This window comes from Scyliorhinus canicula, chromosome 2, assembly GCF_902713615.1.
Source record: "Scyliorhinus canicula chromosome 2, sScyCan1.1, whole genome shotgun sequence".
Taxonomy (NCBI): domain Eukaryota; kingdom Metazoa; phylum Chordata; class Chondrichthyes; order Carcharhiniformes; family Scyliorhinidae; genus Scyliorhinus; species Scyliorhinus canicula.
In genome coordinates, this window is record NC_052147.1 from 149,818,650 (window position 1) to 149,837,924 (window position 19,275).

At 47.3% G+C, this 19,275-nt stretch overlaps 1 protein-coding gene across 3 annotated transcripts in view; it reads left to right on the plus strand.

The window, feature by feature from the left end:
* The window catches only part of LOC119959312 (disco-interacting protein 2 homolog A-like), a 304,446-nt gene that overhangs the window by 144,738 nt on the left and 140,433 nt on the right, over positions 1 to 19,275 (plus strand). For all 3 annotated transcript variants that reach the window (XM_038787623.1, XM_038787632.1, XM_038787638.1), the window contains exons 3-4: positions 7,960 to 8,103; positions 17,407 to 17,526. In XM_038787623.1, coding sequence (XP_038643551.1) covers positions 7,960 to 8,103; positions 17,407 to 17,526 — 264 coding nt within the window. The remainder of the gene's footprint in view (positions 1 to 7,959; positions 8,104 to 17,406; positions 17,527 to 19,275) is intronic.

A 19,275-nucleotide genomic window follows, 5' to 3' on the forward strand; every position in this document is an offset into this window, starting at 1 on the left:
TTTAAGGGGCAGCACGATGATGCAGTGGTTAACACTGCTGTCTCAGTACTGAGGACCCGGGTTTGATCCCAGTCCCGGGTCACTGTCTGTGTGGAGTTTGCACATTTTCTCTGTGTCTGCGTGGGTCTCACCCCCACAACCCAAAGATGTATAGGGCAGGTGGATTGGCCTCACTAAACTGCTCCTTAATTGGAAAGAAAAAAGGATCGGATAGTCTAAATTTATTTTTAAAAAAGAATACTGGGTTTAAATTTCACTATCGTAATGCCATGTGCATTGCATTTATTGTCACTTTATTTGACAAACCACTGAAAGGATATAAAAGAAAATTTATTTCTATTAAAAACAGAGTAGTGTGCGAGCCAGTTAGATGATTTGAAATTGCGTTGAGGCTTCCATGCTGCATTGCCTTACATATCCAGAATTTGGGGTTTAACCAGTCATTGTTGTGGTCTCTCAGCCAGATATTTTTCCTCATGGTAGGTCACCTTGGTAGAGCGTTTTCTTTCAGCACTTGGAGCTAGCTCAAACATTACCCTCTTTTGGATCTGTTAAGTGAATAAATGACGGAGCATCTCTTTCTTGAAGTAACCCGAAGCACTGTATCCATTGAATTTCTTTTGAAGTGCACCCATTGCTTGTGTGTAGTACACAACAAAGTTGCACAAACGAGCAGTAAGCTTGTCTTTGGCATTATTTGTGTCTATCTAAACAGTGAGCTTGAGTTAATTTCTCATCTGATGAATTGGAACTCCAAAATTGCGGCACACTGCCTCAGTGTACTGTACTGCAGTGGTTCCCAACCTTCTCAGTAACACTGCACACTTCAATGAGACATACAATTCCACGGCACGCCCACTTCTTTCAACTGACTCTATGGTTCATAAACGTCTCATTTATAGTGGGCGGCATGGTGATGCAGTGGTTAGCACCGCTGCCTCATGGTGCCGAGGACCCAGGTTCGATCCCAGCCCCGGGTCATTGCAGATCGGCCACACTAAAATTTTCCCTTAATTGGAAAAAAATAAGAATTGGGCACTTTAAATGAAAAAAACCTAAACATACCATTTATTATGGTTACAGTCTTAGTAGACTGGGGCGGCACAGTGGTTAGCACTGCTGCCTCACAGCGCCAGGGACCCAGGTTCGATAGACTCGATGGGCCGAATGGCCGCCTTCTGCACTGCAGGGATTCTATTGTATGAGAAGACACTCTCCGGAACTGCGAGCACCCAGAATTGCGCACTCCGGTCAGCATGAGCCCGCAGCATAGTGGAGATTGGAGGTCCTATTCGCTGCTGCATGTGCCCATTGAGCTTTGGCATTCAAGTATTGCACTTATCAAAACTTTCCAGCTGCAGCACACGTGCACAATTCCTGCGACACTCCGGTTGAAAATCTCTGCTCTACTGTAATGAAGCGCCAGCCGACACTTACTCCTGGGGTAAGACTTGACCCTAAAATGTTGTGAATCAGAGACCAAATGAACAAAATCTCACATTTGAAGCAACATGTTAACTTGCCATATACTCCAAGGTAACTATCCCTTTCTCACCACAAACATTTCCCTTTTCCCAGTCTATTATTGGACCTCTGAGATACCCTACAGTTATAGTTATTAATGCATAACTTTATTTATCTGCAAATTTCATCCAGTGTTTACTTTTCACTGTGTGATCTATAACATATATTCCCAGTAATGAGACAAATCCCTTGCTACCGTGGAGCTGAATCCGGAGTGATGCATATTCATACCCTGAACATTATCATGTGTAATAGTGTCTCTGATTGCATGAACATGCCTCTTTCATGCCGTTACTTCCTGAAGCTTTTTATATCTAATACACTTAACTCCCAAACCAATCCCGCCCTAGCTGCAAGTATATTTGTTATTGATTTTGTCATAATTTTCTATTTTTGTCTACTCCACCAGTTTCCCAGTTTTGTTTCTTGTACTCTGCACATTGCACACAATTTTACTTTGGATTTCCTTGCTTTGAAAGTTTTTTCCCTTGTTTCACTCCTCCATCCTGGTTTCTTTTTGTAAACTTTCCTGTTATGTTAAACTTCTTTCAGACTCCATACCAGGGGCTGGTTTAGCTCACTCGGCTAAATCGCTGGCTTTTAAAGCAGACCAAGCAGGCCAGCAGCACGGTTCGATTCCCGTACCAGCCTCCCCGGACAGGCGCCGGAATGTGGCGACTAGGAGCTTTTCACAGTAACTTCATTGAAGCCTACGCGTGACAATAAGTGATTTTCATTTTCATTTTTTTCATTTCACCTCCTGAATAGCTATACACCAAATTGCCTACCCAAATCTCTTTCCGACACTCCTACTCTTTTTTTGCTACAGACTTAATTAACCAGCCTCTGAAAATATTGATCCTATCTATAATTGTCGATGGCCCCATTTCTCTATTTAACGCACACCTGCCCTAAAACACCCTGTGGGCAGCACGGTATCACAGTGGTTAGCACAGTTGCTTCACCACTCCAGGGTCCCAGGTTCGATTCCCGGCTTGGGTCACTGTCTGTGCGGAGTCTGCACGTTGTCCCCGTGTGTGTGTGTTTCCTCCGAGTGCTCCGGTTTCCTCCCACAGTCCAAAGATGTGCAGGCTAGGTGGATTGGCGATGATAAATTGCCCTTAGTGTCAAAAAATGTTAGGTGGGGTTGGTTTCTGGGTTATGGGGATAGGGTGGAGTTTATGGCTTGTGTGGGGTGCTCTTTCCTCCAGGCTGGTGCAGACTCGATGGGCCAAATGGCCTCCTTCTGCACTGTAAATTCTATGAAAACTGGGACCCAGTACCCCCACAGCTGCTCCTTTACGTCCCAGATCTGGATGTTTTGTTCTGGCTAGGAGAAGGTTCTTCTTGCAGTTCTGGAATTATGTCCCATAATGCTTGTTTAACTCGTGCAGATCATGAATTCAATTCTTTCCTATGTTTGGTGCTGAAAAAAGTTGCATGTCGAAGCTTATTGCCTCGCACTCATCCAGACATTTGCAAGAATACCAAATATGAAGCCACAATTTGCCTTTCATTAGATTAGTTTGAGTGTCCAGATTAATTAACTGGCCAAGCATTGGGCAGGCAATATATCTGTTATACAGTAAATGAATAGGAAGAACTCAGCCCTGTTCTTTTTTTCAGAGGGTGCTTCAGACAAATCAGTGATGCTTGCCAGAATTGAAGCATTACTTCTGTGCAGTACTTTACGAGCATATAGAAGGGGATGAACTTCTTGAACAAGAATTCGAAAGCACTCCATGAATTAGGCCCAAACTCGAGGAGCAACACTTATTATGACAGACATGTTTTCTGCACTTGGATCTGATGGTCACTGTTTAAAAACAAAAATCTAGTTAAGCTTTGTTAACATGGAGAAGGTGGTTCAGCTTTCCCACAGGAGCCAAAACCTTGAGCAGTGATAAATGGCCACTTGTCCTTGGAATATTTATGCTGGACTGCCTCAGGGAAGTGATAGGGAAACTGTTTCTCATGGTTACTGTGCTGCAGAGCGACATTCGCTTGCTGATTATGCTGCTGTAAACAGCGGGTTGAAAGTCGCTCATGTTAGCAACTCGAACAAAACCTCTTGCAGAGTGTTTGGAGAGAATACGAATGCGAGCTTTGGGAGAGAATACATGCGAATGATTTGAGCAAGAGCAGTTACACAATGAAAACAGTGCATGCAACTGAGACAGAAATAGTGATAGAGTGTGGTCCATTTGGAAAGTGCAGTTTAGGGGAAGTGTTTGCAACTGCAAACAAAAGGGAGAGGAGATACAGTTCCAGTAAAACTGGAACGACAAGGCAGGAGAAAAGGATTTGAAGAGCAAGGGAAAGTGCATCATTGGGGCAGTTTGGGAAGGACACAATTGCCCATAACTTCTGAGCTCCCTTGCGCCGGGTATGGGGGCTACCCCAAAGATGTGCCGTGGAATCCCACTCTGAGCTTGTCTAAGAAATATGTAGCGCTTCTTATATCTTTGAATATTTCCTCGTTTATAATTGCCCAATGGAGAACATTTTGATTCTATTTGGGTCTGCACAACTGTATTCCATCTTCTCTAACTCCAATCAATGAGCCCTTATTAAATTGACACCATCAACTCGATGAACGGCAGATAACTATGACCACAATCAGGGCAGATTGACCTTTTATTTTATATTTATAAGCTGTTCGTTCATCTTCGTATGTAACTCGACTCTCGTGTTTGAGGGGTGGATTTGAGAGCCATGAGGATTTGAGCTCTTAATTTATGATATTTCAATTCAGTATTGAGGGAAGATTTCCTTTTTTTTTTCTCCCTCAACCAGGGCCACCATAAAAATTAACTGATAATTTAAACCATTGCTGAGTGTGGGATGTGGCTTAAATATAGTTGTCTTATAAACTTGGATTACACTTATCAGTTCTCCAGAAAATGTGTGTGAAACATTTAAGAATGACATAAAGCACAATATAAATGAAAATATTCTACGTAAAAACACTCGGTCAACACTTTCTAACTGTGCATGTGATTCTTTTTTTTACAATATTTTTATTGGGTTTTTTGGTGTACCAAACAAATATAAATACGAACAAAACAGTGAGAGTTACGCAAGAGAGTACATAGCGGGTAATATTAGAGTTTTTTTATATCGAGATTTATTTAAACTATTGACATGGATATATCACAGTTTCCCCTTCCCTTTCTTTTGTCCTTTCCTCGCAGTGTTTGCCGTAGCAATTGCAGTCCTCTGCATTTCACTCCCCACCGGGTCTCCCCCCCCCCCCCCCCCCCCCCGCCCCCCCCTCCAACACACACACATTGATATTGTGGCTATCCTCTCTTGATCTTTGGCTTTCTAGTTGTTGGCTACAGAAAGGTCTTGGAACAACTGAGTGATGGCCCCCATGTTGTATGGAAGCCTTCTGAACCATGGATGGCGAATTTGATTTTCTCCATTTGGAGAAATTCCGACAGGTCGGACAGCCAGTCTACAGTTTTGGGTGGTGCTGCTGACCGCCAGCCAAGCAGGATTCTCCGGTGGGCGATCAGGGAGGCAAAAGCAAGGGCTTCGGCCCCCCTCCCCACGAAGAGTTCCTATTTATTGCACACTTTTTATTGGCATGTCTCATATTTATAAACAATTGTATATATACATCACATTTTTCTTACCTGTGTTAATTTACTTTATTGCACAGAGGTTTATTTTACTTTCATTTAATTGACCCTATATACATTTTGCTGTCCTCTGGATCGGTCTATGGCTCCCCATGAAGAGATCTGGCTGTTCTGATACCCCGAAGACTGCCAATCCGACATGGCTCCACCCTCATCTGCACCACATTGGACGTTGCCTCGAAGAAGGCTATCCAGAACCCAGAAAGTAGATAGATAGATAGAACAGTACAGCACAGAACAGGCCCTTCGGCCCTCGATGTTGTGCCGAGCAATGATCACCCTATTTAAACCCACGTAACCCGTATACCCGTAATCCAACAATCCCCCCCCATTAACCTTACACTACGGGCAATTTAGCATGGCCAATCCACCTAACCCGCACATCTTTGGACTGTGGGAGGAAACCGGAGCACCCGGAGGAAACCCACGCACACACGGGGAGGACGTGCAGACTCCACACAGACAGTGACCCAGCCGGGAATCGAACCTGGGACCCTGGAGCGGTGAAGCATTGATGCTAACCACCATGCTACCGTGAGGCCCCTAAGTCTAGGGCAAGACCAAAACTTGTGGCTGCGGTTGGCCGGGCCTCCTTGGCACCGTGCGCATCTGTCCTCCACTTTCAGGAAGAAACTGCTCATTCAGCTTCTGTGAGCTCTGTGTACCACTTTTTAAGCTTAAGCTTAGCCTTGCACATGTAGAGGTGGAGTTGACCCTGTGGGGTGCTTCGCTCCAGTGTGCCCATCCTATTTTAAAAGCCAAGACTTCCTCCCACTTCTCCCTTGTTTCGTCCAAGTTGGTGTTGGCCCCCCTCGGTAGTCGTCCGTACATGTCACTACAGTTCCCTTTCCCGAAGATGTCCACGTCCACCAGTCCCTCTAGCAGTGACTGTCATGGTGGTCGTGGGTATGTCCTTGTTTCTTTTCGTCAAAAGTATTTGAGTACTTTTGTTGGTACCTAAGTTAGTTGGAATCTTTGTGTATGTTATTCTTGTATGAACTGGAGTTATTTATCAAGCTTTGTGTGTATTGGCATTTAATATAAATCTGATGGAGTTTTAAAAAAAATAAATTATAGAGTACCCAATTATTTTATGCCCATTAGGGGCAATTTAGCTCAGCCAATCCACCTAACCTGCACATCTTTACAAAATCTTACAACACCAGGTTAAAGTCCAACAGGTTTGTTTCAAACACTAGCTTTCGGAGCACTGCTCCTTCCTCAGGTGAGTTCACCTGAGGAAGGAGTAGTGCTCTGAAAGCTAGTGTTTGAAACCAACCTGTTGGATTTTAACCTGGTGTTGTAAGGCTTCTTACTGTGCTTACCCCAGTCCAACGCCGGCATCTCCACATCATGCACATCTTTAGGTTGTGGGGGTGAAATCCACGCAGACATGGAGAATGTGGGAACTCCACGCAGACAGTGAACTGGGGCCATAGGCAGCAGTGCTAATCAATGTGCCACCATGCCACTTCAAAACTGGTGGAGTATGTTAGGAATTAAATTCTGCTGTTGATGGAATTTCATATTTGTCTGATGGTATGATCTGAAAACGATCTAATGCAAATGTTTGAATTGAAAAAAATCGATGAAGACTTGTTTGCGAAGGAGGTTAACATTTAAAGTTACTGATTAGTCTGCGGTCTTTTCTATCCAGAAACAAGAATAATTGTTTTCTGACCATATTTCATGCCATTTAATATTGCAATTGATCTTTGAAAAGCAGATTGAGGATTTTTGCCATTGTTGATTTGCTAATAGTTTTGTCTGACTGTGGAGTGCTTTTCCAAACGCAAATACTAAATCTAATGCTAGCCCAAAATTTCACATTTAAGTACAGCTAAAATCAATTGGAAAAGAGATGCCATTCTTCATTCTCCAGTGAGAGGAGTTGACATGCACCAACTCATTACAGGTCAAGTATCCTTCATCAGAAACTCTCGGGGCCATTTGCATTTCAGATTTTAGATCATTTTGATCTGCGATAGTTGAAGCCTAGGCTAGCTCCAATCACAAGCACTTACAATGGCTTATAAAGTAAGATGTTTCGCTGAATAATAAATAGTGTACTTGTCATCAGTTTCTTTTTGACATGTTCACAAAAATTGAGAGGTGAATCGTGCAGACAAACGATGAGACTTCCTGTGCTAAAGGTCAATGAGCTTCAAAAAAGTGCAGGTTTTGGAGATGTTTGGTTTCGAATTATAGATAAAGGACCCTCAACCTGTAGTATAAATTAGTGCTGTGTAAATGGGGCATTCAATAGCTGAAACTATACATTCTAGGATTCTCATTTAAAGAAATTATAGCTTGGGTAACTCTAGAGGGACAATGTGTAATTGTGATTCTCCAACATGGATACTTATTTGGGGAGGGGTCATTTGTGTAATTGCTCGTACTGATCATTGTTTTATCTGTAGGTGCTTGGATCTGAATAGCGTTCTTGAAACTCCAGCTTTCCAATTCATGGCTCTAAATTATCTATGCCTACCTTCTATGACCACAACCAAATGGAATGTGGTATTTATTAACCTTTTAAGTGCAGCTATTGCAGTGGCAATAATATAATTCCTTTAATTTGGTGGGAGGGAAAGGAGGAAGGTCAAATGTGTGAATATTTTAGGATACAGTAGAATTCTTGCCTTTAGCCCAAAATTGCTGAATAAACTGAAATCCGGTATAGCTGCACGATGAGTCGTCTTCAGCAAGCTGACTAAATGGGAAATTACCTGAAACAGAGCATGTCACGAAAGATGTGGTAAAGATTAAACCTCTTTTTTCCCTACAGGTGTAGATCCTTCTTTTCAAATTGAGTCCAGGCTCCCAGGTCCTGTCCAGCCATCACCATTTTCTTCCTCTGTCGCTTTTGTGGCTGCAACCAGACAGCCCAAATCCCGAGCCTCCAATTCCAGGGATGAGCGCTATCGATCAGGTAAGTCATACCTCTGTTAGGTAGAGGTGAAGAAGATAAACGGTCGTTGCAATAGGATGTGTCTTTTGCCATCAAAAACTGCATTGTAAGGAGTTTTATTGATCCAGGAATTATTGCAGTGTAAAAACATTTTCCATTCTAAATCTTTGCATCATGCCTTTGTTAGTGGTTGTCCTCTATCACTTCTTACAGCAGTCACACCTTGAGCTTTAAGAGTGGGGTAGGGCGGCACATGGCAAAGTGGTTAGTACTGGGACTACGGTGCTGACGACCCGGGTTCAAATCCCAGCCCTGGGTCACTGTAAGGAGTTTGCACATTCTCCCCATGTCTGCGTGTATTTCACCCCCACATCCCAAGGATGTGCAGGCTAGGTGGATTGGCCATGCTAAATTGTCTGCGTGGAGTTTGCACATTCTCCCCGTGTCTGCATGGGTCACATCCCCACATCCAAAAGATCTGCTGGTTAGGTGAATTGGCCACGCTAAATTGCCCCGTAATTGGAAAAAATAATTGGGTACTCTAAATTTATTCAGGAAAAAACCCACTTTAATCTTTCCACCAGAGTAAAAGGACAGAGATGAAGCTTGCATTTCCAGCACCTTTCCCAATCCACAGGATGACTCAAAACCGTACAGCTTTTGAAGTACCTTTGAAGTGCCGATATTGTGATGTAGGAAATACGGGTGCCAGTTTACACACCCTATAGTATCCACCTGATGTAATGTTTTTGGTCTATTGGGCCTGCAGTCTCTGCCCAGAGGTCATGCTGCAAGACCCATACCAGTAGGTCAGTTTCTTTCCTTTAAAATAAATTTAGAGTACCCAATTTCTTTTGTCCAATTAAAGGGCAATTTAGTGTAGCCAATTCACCTACCCTGTACACCCTTTTGGCTTGTGGGGGTGGTTGCCGTAGGCAGCAGTGCTAACCACTGCACCATCGTGCTGCCCAGAACAGTAGGTCAGTTTCGTCTGACACATTCCAATGGCTGTCTAGACTCCTCAGGGGTTATAGGAACATAAGAAATGGGAGCACGAGTAGATGACATGGCTCATCGAGCCAGCTCTGCCATTCAGTGTGATCTTGGCTGGCCTTGGACATTTGTTTCCCTACCTGTTTCCCACATCCCATAATTCACAGACCAAATATCTTGAAATTGTAACTGCATTTTTCGCCCTCCCCATGTTGCCCGACTCCTTGTCTCAGCCAATCATGTTGGGCAATTTCCTCCCTATCTCCTCAATCAGAGGAGATTGGATGCAATACATGCAGCCCAACTGCTGTAATGTTCTCACTATAGGAAGGATGTGGAAGCGTTGGAAAGGGTGCAAAGGAGATTTACCAGGATGCTGCCTGGTTTGCAGGATAGGTCTTATGAGGAAAGGTTGAGGGAGCTAGGGCTTTTCTCTTTGGAGGGAAGGAGGATGAGAGACAACTTAATAGAGGTTTATAAGATGATGAGGGGGATAGATAGAGTGGATGTTCAGAGACTATTTCCTCGGGTGGATGTAGCTGTTACAAGGGGGCATAATCATAAGGTTCAGGGTGGGAGATGTAGGAGGAATGTCCGAGGTAGGTTCTTTACTTAGAGAGTGGTCAGGGTGTGGAATGGACTGCCTGCTGTGATAGTGGAGTTGGACACTTTAGGAACTTTCAAGCGGTTATTGGATAGGCACATGGGGCACACCAGAATGACAGGGAGTGGGATAGCTTGATCTTGGTTTCGGACAAGGCTCGGCACAACATCGAGGGCCGAAGGGCCTGTTCTATGCTGCATTGTTCTATGTTCTATCTGTTCACCCCAGTCTTAAATATATTCAATGCTGGAGCATCAACAACTGTCTGGGGTAGAGAATTCCAAAAGTATCAGAAGAAGAATTTCTTCTTATTGCAGTCTTAAATTAACATTTAGTATGGGATTTGAGTAATGAATTGTCAATATCTGAGACTTTATGGAAGGTTAGAACAGAACATAGAACATACAGTGCAGAAGGAGGCCATTTGCCCATCGAGTCTGACCAGACCCACTTAAGCCCTCACTTCAACCCTACCCCCGTAACTCAGTAACCCCTCCTAACCTTTTTGGTCACTAAGGGCAATTTAGCACGGCCAATCCACCTAACCTGCACGTCTTTGGACCGAGGGAGGAAACCGGAGCACCTGGAGGAAACCCACGCAGATAAGGGGAGAACGTGCAGACTCTGCACAGACAGTGACCCAGCGGGGAATCGAAACTGCGACCCTGGCGCTGTGAAGCCACAGTGCTAGTGACTTATGCTACCGTGCTGCCCTTTTTTAGTATGGCATTCTTCAGGGTGCCTTGTGAGACTATTCATCTCGCTCCTTCTCACTCTCTCTGTCAACCTTTCGCCCCCCCCACCACTCCGGCTCTCTCACCCACTCACTGTCTTTCCCCCTCTGGCTCTCCCACCCCGCTGTTGTCTACCCCCCACCCGCTCTCTTCTATCCCCCTGCTCGCTCCCCCCCGCTCTCTTTCCCCTCCCTGCTCTCTTTCCCCTCCCTGCTCTCTTTCCCCTCCCTGCTCTCTTCCCCCCGCGCTCTCTTCCCCCCCGCGCTCTCTTCCCCCCCGCGCTCTCTTCCCCCCCGCGCTCTCTTCCCCCCCGCGCTCTCTTCCCCCCCGCGCTCTCTTCCCCCCGCGCTCTCTTCCCCCCCGCGCTCTCTTCCCCCCGCGCTCTCTTCCCCCCCGCGCTCTCTTCCCCCCCGCGCTCTCTTCCCCCCCGCGCTCTCTTCCCCCCCGCGCTCTCTTCCCCCCCGCGCTCTCTTCCCCCCCGCGCTCTCTTCCCCCCCGCGCTCTCTTCCCCCCGCCCTCTCTTCCCCCCCGCGCTCTCTTCCCCCCCGCCCTCTCTTCCCCCCCGCGCTCTCTTCCCCCCGCGCTCTCTCCCCCCCCGCGCTCTCTTCCCCCCCGCGCTCTCTTCCCCCCCGCGCTCTCTTCCCCCCCCGCCCTCTCTTCCCCCCCGCCCTCTCTTCCCCCCGCGCTCTCTTCCCCCCCGCGCTCTCTTCCCCCCCCGCGCTCTCTTCCCCCCCGCGCTCTCTTCCCCCCCGCGCTCTCTTCCCCCCCCGCGCTCTCTTCCCCCCCCGCGCTCTCTTCCCCCCGCGCTCTCTTCCCCCCCGCGCTCTCTTCCCCCCGCTCCCCCCCGCGCTCTCTCCCCCCCCGCGCTCTCTTCCCCCCCCGCGCTCTCTTCCCCCCCCGCGCTCTCTTCCCCCCCGCGCTCTCTTCCCCCCCCGCGCTCTCTCCCCCCCCCGCGCTCTCTTCCCCCCCGCGCTCTCTTCCCCCCCCGCGCTCTCTTCCCCCCCCGCGCTCTCTTCCCCCCCGCGCTCTCTTCCCCCCCCCGCGCTCTCTTCCCCCCCCGCGCTCTCTTCCCCCCCCGCGCTCTCTTCCCCCCCCGCGCTCTCTTCCCCCCCCCGCGCTCTCTTCCCCCCCCGCGCTCTCTTCCCCCCCCGCGCTCTCTTCCCCCCCCGCGCTCTCTTCCCCCCTCGCGCTCTCTTCCCCCCCCGCGCTCTCATTCCCCCCCCCTCTCTCCCCCACGCGCTCTCTCCCACCCCGCGCTCATCTTCCCCACCGCGCTCTCTCCCCCCCGCGCTCTCCTCCCCCCCGCGCTCTCTTCCCCCCCGCTCTCTTCCCCCCCGCTCTCTTCCCCCGCGCTCTCTTCCCCCCGCGTCTCTCCCCCCCCGCCATTCTCTTCCCCCCGCGCTCTCTTCCCCCCCGCGATCTCTTCCCCCCCCGCGCTCTCTTCCCCCCCGCGCTCTCTTTTCCCCACACCGCACTCTCTTTTCCCCCCCCCTGCTCTCGTTTCCCCCCCCCCCCGAGCTCTCTTTCCACACCCCCCCGCGCTCTCTTTCCCCCCCCCGCGCTCTCTTCCCCCCCCGCCTCCTCGTTCTCCCCCCCCCCGCGCTCCTTTTCCCCCCCCCCGCGCTCTCTTTTCCCCCCCCCGCGCTCTCTTTTCCCCCCCCGCCACTCTCTTTTCCCCCCCCCCGCGCTCTCTTCTCCCCCCCCCCGCGCTCTCTTTCCCCCCCCCCCCGCGCTCTCTTTCCCCCCCCCCCGCACTCTCTTTCCCCCCCCCCCCCGCGCTCTCTCTCCTCTCACCCCCCCCCCCCGGCGATCTCTCTCCCCCCCCCCGCCCCCCGCGATCTCCCCCCCCCCCCTTAAAATAACGGAATCTGGGGTTTGTGAAGGGTCGGTCATGCCCGACCAACCTGATTTGAATTTTCTGAAGAGGTGATTGAAATAGTGGACAGAGAACTATCTGTGCATGGTGTTTTTACGGACTTTGGGGAGGGTGGGATGTTTGTTAAAGCCCCTTATAAGAGTTGAAACCCATGAAATTGTAGGGAAATTATTGAACTGGTTAATAATTTGGCTGAGTGGAAGGAAATTGTTTTTAAAATTTAGAGTACCCAATTCATTGTTTCCAATTAAGGGGCAATTTAGCATGCCCAAGCCACTTACCCTGCATGTCTTTGGGATGTGGGGGCAAAACCCACGCAAACACGGGGAGAATGTGCAAACTCCACACGGACAGTGACCCAGAGCCGGGATCGAACTTGGGACCTCGGCCCCTTGAGGCAGTAGAGCTAACCACTGCCCCACCGTGCTGCCCATATTTAATGTGAATTATGAAATAATTGATTAAATATTTGAGTGTTCAAATCACCAAGTTAACATGTAGGCACAGGAAACAATCAGGAATGATTTATTTGTTATTATTACCAAGGGATTTGAGTGCGAGCAAGGATGTCTTAATACAAGGAGTGCTATATACAGTTGTAGTCTCCTTACCCCAGAGGTGCCTTAAAGGAAGTGAAGCAAAGCTCATTTAACAGATTCCTGGAAAGAGAGGGTTTTCAAAGAAAACAAGTTAAATCAACCAAGGCTACTTCTGTAAAATTTAGAGCATTTATGAGGTAATCTCATTGAAGCACACAACTTCTTAAGAGGCTTGGCAGGTTTGATGCGAGGAGGATTCTCCTCCAGGCTAGGGAGTGTAAAGCACGGGTGGCACAGTGGTTAGCACTGCTGCATCACAGCACCAGGGACCCGGGTTTGATGCCAACCTTGGGTGACTGTGTGGAGTTTGCACATTCTCCCCGTGTCTGTGTGAATTTCCTCTGGGTGTTCCGGTTTCCTCCCACATTCTAAAGATGTGCAGGTTAGGTGGATTGGCCATGCTAAATTGTCCTTTAGTGTCCAAAGGTTAGGTGGGGTTACGGGGATTGGGCCTAGGTAGGGTGCTCTTTTGTAGCCTTGGTGCAGAACTAATGGGCCGAATGGCCTCATACTGTACGTTTGGGATTCTATGACCATTTCACAATTGTGAGATTTAAAGGGTTGTGAATATTTGGAATTGTCAACTACGGAGATCTGTGGATGCTGAGTTGCTGCGAGTAACCAAATCAGAAATTGGCAGGTTTTTGGACACTAAGGAGATCAGAGACATAAGGATGAGGCCTTGTTGATGTTCAGGGAGAAGATATTCAACTATGATCTTGTCAAAGTTGAAGCAGACCTGCTCCCATGTTCCACTTAAATAGTATGGTTAGTGTTGGGCTTTTGTTTAGAACTTGAGGGTGGGCTTTCGGCACAAATGTGGCTTCCAAGATGTAAACCTCTTTTCAGAAAATGAAATAAATCTAAGTGGCAGTGAATAAGTCAAATCCATTGTAATGTTTTCTTCACAGGAACTCCGAAGCAACATTATGGCCTTTACTCAATAATGCCAGGTTATTTTCCATGAATGACATGCTGCACTTTTAACAATGGAGAAAAAATTATGTTCCATTTCGTATTTTATTACTTTTGCCAAAATTTTGGTATGCATATAAATTTTACAACACTTGCATAACCCCAGTTCTTCATATGCAGCAGAAGGAAAAGGAGCAATTTGCATTAGATTGTTACCATGTTAAATGTCACCTGGAATAATCAAGTATTGGCATTAATGAGGGAGGAAAGCTTTACGATCGTGGTTAAGTATAATGTGAAAAATATATTGGAGCAATTTGCTTGTGATTTAGAGCTTTAGATTTAGATTTAGAGCGTCAGCACGGTGACGCAGTGGATAGCGCTGGAACTGCGGCACTGAGGACCCGGGTTTGGATCCCAGCGCTGGGTCACTGTCAGTGTGGAGTTTGCACATTCTCCCTGTGTCTGTGTGGGTTTCGCCCCCACGACCCAAAGATGTGCAGGGTAGGTGGTTTGGCCATATCTTTTTATTAAAACAGTAAAAAATATATACACAAGGCCAAATGGTACAAATACTAATTGTGTTGGAGAAACAGGATATCCTCCCCTCAGTACCAACGTACGGGGAGGGGGGTGGATACTCTGATTATTAAAACCGTTCGCAACACATATTTCTACAAAAAACAAATGGTACAAGCACTAAATTGGCTGGAGAGACCAGATACTCTCACCTTTGTACCAACAGAAGGGAAGGGGGGGGGGGGGGGGGGGAGAAGAGAGGGGAAAGGAGGGTTGCAAAATTGCTCTTTAATTGAAAAAAAAAATAATAAAATTGGATACTCTAAATCTATTAATTTAAAAAAAACAAATAATAAACCAGGTTTTTCTGGAAAAATAATGATGGCTTTAATGGCTCTTGCTGTTGTTAATGGAAAATGTGTCCAGCAGTTTGTGGCAAGAAAGAATTCCCTCTGAGCTGGGCATTTTATGTTGATCTGCTGTTAGTCTCGCAAAAACAGCAGTTTGCAATCAATCTCCCCGTGAGCTTCGACAAATTGTTCCACTTGTACATTAATTATCAATTAAAGTTGCCATTGAAAGTTAAGGCTGATACTTCACTGTGGAAGTGCCTTTTTCATGACTAGATTTACTGGAATGCCTCTCTCTGTCCCCAGCCCAGAAAGAAAGTATTTATCTAGAGTCTCATTCCTACAGCTAGTTTTCTTTTCGCAAATTTATGTTTATATATTTTCCTTTGCCCTTGCTGTCTCAATACCTGTCATCTCTCTCAATCTGCTCTCCTCTCCCCACCCCCTTTGTTTCTCTTTCCATATCTGTTTTGACTCTAATTCACCCCATTTCCTCCTTCATTGTTCCTCTGTCTCTTTCTCAATTTAAATCACCTTGGTTAAAGAGATAAACTGTCAGTCCCATTGTGCACTCAAGTCCCAGATGTCCTGCCTTTGCAATGCTTTAATCAGTTTGCATTTGCAGCAATTTGTGATGCTAATGTTTTTTGAGCTGAAGTGTAAAATCATAGTCTGTCTAACAGGCACACCTTGAGATGTGGAATTTTGGCAGATTCAGGGTAATTTAACCAAGGATCACTCCTGTCTCTTGTTCTTTACCACTTCTCCCTGTTGTGGAGGTATTACAACTAATCATTATTGTGCTCCCATTTCTGTCTGAGCTGGGATAAAGTGGTTCAGTACAAACCAGGCATAGAATTTCACAATTCCCTAGTTACCGCTCAGTACCATTCCACCTAGTCCGCTACGATCGAGCCCTTTCTGAGGGAGTGAGAACCATTTTTTATTTCTCGGTTAACAACTGCAAACAGAGGTTAATGGAGAAATTTGTGTGGCCCACACCACAAATTTGAGGAGTGCTTTTCAGTTTCTTCAGATAGGTTGGACTACCTGGCCTGCAATCCAGCTGGTGTGCGGTACCTCTTTGCAGTTCTTCTCTGTAATGAGAAGTGTTTATTTGATTTGATTTGATTTATTATTGTCACATGTATTAGTATACAGTGAAAAGTATTGTTTCTTGCATGCTGTACAAACAATGCATACCGTACATGAAGGAAGGAGAGACTGCAGAATATAATGTTACAGTTATAGCAAGGTGTAGAGAAAAGATCAACCTAATACGAGGTAGGTCCATTCAAAAGTCTGATGGCAGTAGGGAAGAAGCTGTTCTTGAGTCGGTTGCTACGTGACCTCAAACTTTGGTATCTTTTTCCTGACGGAAGGAGGTGGAAGAGAGTATGTCCGGGGTGCGAGGGGTCCTTAATTATGCTGGCTGCCTTTCTGAGGCAGCGGAAATTATAGATAGAGTCAATGGATGGGAGGCTGGTTTGCGTGATGGACTGGGCTACGTTCACGACCTTTTGTAGTTTCCTGGGTAGAGCAGGCTCCATACCAAGCTGTGATACAACCAGAAAGAATGCTTTCTATGGTGCATCTGTAGAGTTTGTTGAGGGTCGTAGCTGACATGCCAAATTTCCTCAGTCTTCTGAGAAAGTAGAGTCGTTGGTGGGCTTTCTTAACTATAGTGTCGGCATGGGGGGACCAAGACAGGCTGTTGGTGATCTGTACACCTAAAAACTTGAAGCTCTTGACCCTTTCTGCTTCTTTCCCATTGATGTAGACAGGGGCATGTTCTCCACTAAGCTTCCTGAAGTCGATGATAATCTCCTTCGTTTTGTTGACAAATGTTGGAGTGGTAACAGGGGCTTAGATGTTGTGAGGGGCCTACTTTTGACAACATTGATGAGTTGTATCTTCAGCGAAGGGCTGCTTTACTCATGCTTCGCTGTGGTATTTTTATAGGAATGATTTACACATTTGATGCGATTGAACCAGCTATGTTCAAGGAAAAGAGATGTGCAATTCTCCTTGAAAATGTTGTAGTTAAAATATCCTCAGATAGTTGTCTCAAATCATTTTCTGCTTTTGTTATTAAAAATAGATCAGGGGCGGCATAGTGCGCAGTGGTGAGCACTGCTGCCTCATGGTGCCGAGGGCTCGGGTTCGATTCTGGCCCCAGGGCATTGTCTGTGTTTGCACATTCTCCCCGTATCTGGGTGGGTATCACCCCCACAACCCAAAGATGTCCAGGGTAAGTGGTTGGCCACGCTAAATTGCCCCGTAGTATTTTAAACGTGCAAACTCTGCACAAACAGTGATTCAAGACGAGAATCGGACCTGGGACCCTGGCACGGTGAGGCAACAGTGCTAACCACTGTGGCACTGTGAATGGGTGCTTGGTACGCACGGAACTTTCTGAGACTTGGTTTGCTCCAAAATAAGTTGGGTAATCAAGTATTGATTTCTGCTGAATATTTTGAGATTCAGCTATTCCCTCCCTACCCGTGCACTCTCCTCAGGCTCCACCATTCTTTTCCCCACTCTGCCCATCCAGGTCGAAGCTATACGTTGGTAACTCCATGCAGTAATGGAGTTAAAATTTAAAACTCTGATTAGGGGATTGATTTGCATGGTGCATGGCAACAAGTTAGACTTTCTTGAAGGTGCTGGTTTAAGTTGCAGTGATTGTCTATTATACATTTGTTATTGTTTACTGATCTTTCTGTCTCCACAGATTTGCACACAGAAGCAGTCCAAGCAGCTCTGGCCAAATATAAAGAGAGAAAAATGCCGATGCCTTCGAAGAGGCGCTCTGTGCTTGTACATTCATCAGTAGATGCATACACTCCACCAGGTGCTCAGTTCTTGCTACCATCTGCATATTACTTCTACTTTTATCGAATTGGAAATTTGTTCATGATGTCCTAATTTGGCTGAGACATAACATTGCTGCTTGAGATAGTAGACTTCAGATAGTGATTTTTATTGTTTTAAAGAATTCCTTCTCTCTTCTTTTTTTAAAGATAAATTGAGAGTACCCAATCATTTTTTTTCCAATTAGGGGCAATTTAGCGTGGCCAATCCACCCAGCTTGCACATTTTTGTTGTGGGGGCGAAACCCACACAATCACTGGGAGAATGTGCAAACTCCACACTGTCAGTGACCCAGAGCTGGGATCGAACCTGGGATCTTGGTGCCGTGAGGCAGCAGTGCTTATCCTACTGCGCCACTGTGCTGCCCTTCCTTCTGTCTTCTGTCCCTCCTTCACAAAACAATTGGGTGAACAGCGTCTGCAGTCATTATTTTAGGAAGGGGCAGTTTCAGAAAGGGATGAACATGATTAATGAAATAAGTTTGGAAATTTGGACTGGAGCTGGTAAATGGGCATGATAGTCATGCTGTTTCATTGAATTCACTTCAGACGTTTGCATGCTGAGTTGCATTGGCAGAGGCCTGTCACTGTCTTACCCAGTTAATTTGTAGTTTGTCACACAGAAAAATATTGTTGAGGAACAAAAATATTTCAAGGTGACTTGACTAAATGAATTATTCCCTTTTGGAACAGAAAATTAGACCCCGATCTATTTTTTCAGTTCCATGTTCCATACTGCTCAAGCAGTGTATCATTCAAAGAATGACTACAAATTGGTCTGCTGCCAGTGATGCTTGTGAACTGCAACTTAATGGTACACCTGATTAACAAACTGTCCCTGAGGTGTGTGTGTTTGTGGAGGGGGGAGAGAGCTGTGCGGGAAGGGGGTTGCATGTGTGCGCGGGGAGGAGGTTGCGTGTGTGTGCAGGAAGGTTGTTGCCTGTGTACGGGGAGGGGCTTGATTGTGTGTGGGAAGGGGTTGTGTGGGGAGAAGGTATGTTGGGGGGGAGAGAGGTGTGTGGGGGAGTGTGTGGGGGAGGGGTGTGTGTGTGTGGGGGAGGGGTGGTGTGTGTGGGGGAGGGGTGTGTGTGTGTGGGGGAGGGGTGTGTGTGTGTGGGGGAGGGGTGTGTGTGTGTGGGGGAGGGGTGTGTGTGTGTGGGGGAGGGGTGTGTGTGTGTGGGGGAGGGGTGTGTGTGTGTGGGGGAGGGGTGTGTGTGTGTGGGGGAGGGGTGTGTGTGTGTGGGGGAGGGGTGTGTGTGTGTGGGGGAGGGGTGTGTGTGTGTGGGGGAGGGGTGTGTGTGTGTGGGGGAGGGGTGTGTGTGTGTGGGGGAGGGGTGTGTGTGTGTGGGGGAGGGGTGTGTGTGTGTGGGGGAGGAGTGTGTGTGTGTGGGGGAGGGGTGTGTGTGTGTGGGGGAGGGGGGAGGGGTGTGGGGGAGGGGCGTGTGGGGGAGGGGCATGTGGGGGGAGGGGTGTGTGGGTGAGTGAAATGAAATGAAAATCGCTTATTGTCAGGAGTAGGCTTCAATGAAGTTACTGTGAAAAGCCCCTAGTCGCCACATTCCGGCGCCTGTTCGGGGAGGCTGTTACGGGAATCGAACCGTGCTACTGGCTTGCCTTGGTCTGCTTTCAAAGTCAGCGATTAGCCCTGTGAGCTAAACAGCCCCTGTGGGGGGAGGGGCATGTGGGTGTGTGGGGGGAGTGGTGTGTGTGGGGAGGGGCACGTGGGTGAA